We start from the raw sequence: 3,930 nt of genomic DNA on the forward strand, positions 1-3,930 counted from the left end.
AAGTATCAAGCACTTTTTATATATCAAGCGTTAAACTAAAACCTTTCAATTCCAAGTTTAACGTTTGTTTTTTATAGTGCAGGACCCTCACCCGTGCACCCATCCCTTAATTTAGAGCCAGTCCGCTGGACTTATGAAACACCTTGATCGATGAGCAGCTTTACTCCCGATTAGTATTCTATATGGCGGGCGCCTGGCATGAGGGCAATCGGGGACAGTCGGTTGTCAGCAACCGGTCTTATCAGTACAGGCCTCTAGTAGGGCTCAAACCTCGAACTCCCGCTCTGTAGATTATCACTCTAATCACTAGACCAAGGGGCGGTATAATTTTTTTAGTTTCAAACGTGATTTTCTTGTGATAGCTAAACCTTTAGGTTTTTTCTGTACCACTTGGTAAACTGATACTTTTAACATTTTCTTCTGTGTTTTCTTCTTCTCTCCCCTTCCCTATCTTTCATCCTTTCCCCTTCCCTATCTTTCATCCTTTCCCCTTCCCTATCTTTCATCCTTTCCCCTTCCCTATCTTTCATCCTCTCCCATTCCCTATCTTTCATCCTTTCCCCTTCCCTATCTTTCATCCTCTCCCCTTCCCTATCTTTCATTCTTTCCCCTTCCCTATCTTTCATCCTTTCCCCTTCCCTATCTTTCATCCTCTCCCCTTCCCTATCTTTCATCCTTTCCCCTTCCCTATCTTTCATCCTTTCCCCTTCCCTATCTTTCATCCTCTCCCCTTCCCTATCTTTCATCCTCTCCCCTTCCCTATCTTTCATCCTTTCCCCTTCCCTATCTTTCATCCTTTCCCCTTCCCTATCTTTCATCCTTTCCCCTTCCCTATCTTTCATCCTTTCCCCTTCCCTATCTTTCATCCTTTCCCCTTCCCTATCTTTCATCCTTTCCCCTTCCCTATCTTTCATCCTTTCCCCTTCCCTATCTTTCATCCTTTCCCCTTCCCTATCTTTCATCCTTTCCCCTTCCCTATCTTTCATCCTCTCCCCTTCCCTATCTTTCATCCTCTCCCCTTCCCTATCTTTCATCCTTTCCCCTTCCCTATCTTTCATCCTTTCCCCTTCCCTATCTTTCATCCTCTCCCCTTCCCTATCTTTCATCCTTTCCCCTTCCCTATCTTTCATCCTTTCCCCTTCCCTATCTTTCATCCTTTCCCCTTCCCTATCTTTCATCCTTTCCCCTTCCCTATCTTTCATCCTTTCCCCTTCCCTATCTTTCATCCTTTCCCCTTCCCTATCTTTCATCCTTTCCCCTTCCCTATCTTTCATTCTTCCCCCTTCCCTATCTTTCATCCTTTCCCCTTCCCTATCTTTCATCCTTTCCCCTTCCCTATCTTTCATCCTTTCCCCCGCTTCCATTCTTCACCCCTCTCTACCCACCGTTATTACTATTTTCCCTTCCTCTCGACCCCCTTATCTCTCACCCGTTACCCCTTACCTGCTTCTCACCACTTGACCAACCCTTTCACTCGACCCCCGCCCCTTTCCAGAATATCTCACCATCAGCCCTATTCTGCTTCTCATCACCCCTCTCAATCAACATTTATATCACTTTCCTCTTTCTCTCGACCGCGGGCGCCCCTTCAACATGAGCCATCCTCTGCTTCTCATCACACCTCTCCACCCAAATTAAAATCTATGGTCCCTTTCTTTCGACCCGCCCCTATTCCCCATATATCTCTCTATATATCTCATATATTTCGTTCACTTTCTATCAATCCAGCTTTATCCCTCATTCTTTTCCCACGTGACCCCCCCCCCCCCGCACACACACATATACCATACATCTCCCCCTTTTTCCCGTTTTCTCTACATATCACTGGTCTCCACTCACAGTTCTTTCTTCATTCTCTTTCTCGCCCTGTTCCCTCCGTTCCTCCAGCTTTATTCTTACATTTATTCCCCTCATTTTTTCCTGCCACTCCCCCTTTCATTCTTCTACGCCCTCTTCACATTTTTACCCCCACTTCTTTATTTAATTTACATTCCCTTCCCCTCTTTAACCCCTTCTCCTCAACCCACTATTTCCTCCTCTTCCCTCTCTCATATCTAGCGTCATATATTGCTTTGTGCGATCTCTTTATTTTACCATTCCCTCCGCCTCTCTTTCGTCACACTCTCCCTTCTTTACTCTCGTTCGCACCCATCTCTCTAAAATCCTATTCCCTCTCCTTTGAATGCATGCCTGATGCGCATTTTGGGGATTTGTATTGATCTTCACTCTGAAATAGGCAATTATAAAATTATTGTGTTTAACAATGGCTAAATGCTATAAGCATTTAACACAAATACGACTGTTTAAACACAAACTTTAATATCTTTGGCGGCAAGAAAACAGAAACAGTCTCACAAAGATGCCACATATTAGAATACTTTATATTTAAAAGGAAGAAGGTTGCAGCTGTGCCTGGGAAATATTTGTTTTGTAATTTGGCTTAAAATAATTTAATTTTGGATGGTGATGATAGTTCAATTTACAAATATCTTTGTGATTATCATTTGACGTCGAACGTACCAGAATGTCGATATCGTCTAAACACAAATATTTCTGTTTCAAACATAAACATGTAAATAAAAGCTGACTGTAAGAACACTTTGATAGGTTTTCTCCCCTTCACACGAAATGGATATAAAATATCATAGGAACACAAATATAGATACTGTCGTAGGTCTATAGTTTCAATTGTAAATCAATTATTATACCACTATCACAAACTTTAAATCTACGACAAACACCTACCCATTGTCCTGGCGTTTTGAGTTGAGAACGCTCAACAGTCGGATCGCTGCAGGGTTTGGCGACCCGGGGAGCCCAGGGTCATGTCAATCAGCGGATCATTCAATCTGTTAATTGAGACACTTGTCTACCTGAATAGAGCCATTGCAGTCGTGACCCCGACACTGAAACACGGCCAACATCTATCACACAACCCTGGGCGGCTTTGTTATGTAATACCCCGGGCCCTTTGAGGCCAAATGAGGGCTGTAATTACATTTGTATTATCTAGTCTATAGGACCTGTAAGTCAAGAGCTATGTTCGCACGGAGGAAGCACTGAGCAGAAAGATGAGAAAATAGCAAGGTAATTGTTAATTCTCTCAGATTTGGACGGTGAAATATATATCTGTGCACCAGGTGTCGCGGGCAGCCAAGATCAAACGCATTGATAATTATTGGATGACTAATTGATTTTAATTAAATCGACACAAATCCGCGCTTGTTCTTTTGAATGATCTGAGTTTTGACAATGCGGATACTATCGAGTGCATGACATCTTTTGTATTGAATTACAGACTACCCTGGGTATGGTATTATGTAAGCAACTATTATAGAGCAGAATTATAAAAATGTACCCGACATCTTTATTTGGAAGGAACACTCCGATTGAACCAAAACGTTGGTACTAGAATCATTCATATTCTTTAAATATTTTCAACGGTTCTCGAAAGTGAAATTTTAAATTATCTATTGTATTTAACCTTAATGGTCAAAACTTTGTCGAAGTTAACAGCGTGGTAAGCACCATCGTTGTAGACTTTTCAACCTGAAGTATTTGATGATGTGCTAACGTTTTTAAACGTTTTTAAAACAACAGCTTAAAAAGTTGTTTCAAATATTGCTAGAAATGCCGCAAATCACAAGTGTTCATTGAACTTCTAGAACAGTAACGATTTGAAAGCCAACAACGATTATGTTAACAACTTTGTTTTAAGTTTAACAAATGTTTAAACTATTGGTCTATTGTAAATTATTTCACCGTAATGATGACTCGATATCTTATTACGATCTTTTATGAATGTCAATCTTTACTTCAATCGGATCTCCTCGGCCAATTTCCATCAAAAACAAAACCTCCTCGGAGGTATACTAGTGCATAAGTACAGTTAGTTCGTAAAATTGATAATAATACTATGATTTAATTGTT

The 3,930-nt window shown here is 41.2% G+C and overlaps 1 protein-coding gene across 1 annotated transcript; it reads right to left on the bottom strand.

Moving 5' to 3' along the window:
* Positions 1-407: 407 nt before the first annotated feature.
* On the bottom strand, positions 408-1,364 carry LOC128235557 (RNA-binding protein 25-like). Its single transcript, XM_052950371.1, has one exon. The coding sequence runs from the start codon at positions 1,362-1,364 to the stop codon at positions 408-410; it is 957 nt and encodes a 318-aa protein (XP_052806331.1).
* Between the last annotated feature and the right edge of the window lie 2,566 nt (positions 1,365-3,930).

This window comes from Mya arenaria, chromosome 5, assembly GCF_026914265.1.
Source record: "Mya arenaria isolate MELC-2E11 chromosome 5, ASM2691426v1".
Classification (NCBI taxonomy): domain Eukaryota; kingdom Metazoa; phylum Mollusca; class Bivalvia; order Myida; family Myidae; genus Mya; species Mya arenaria.

Coding starts and splice junctions, on each gene's coding strand:
- LOC128235557 (XM_052950371.1), bottom strand. CDS start 1,364: ATGGAAGCGGGGGAAAGGATGAAAGATAGGGAAGGGGAAAGGATGAAA.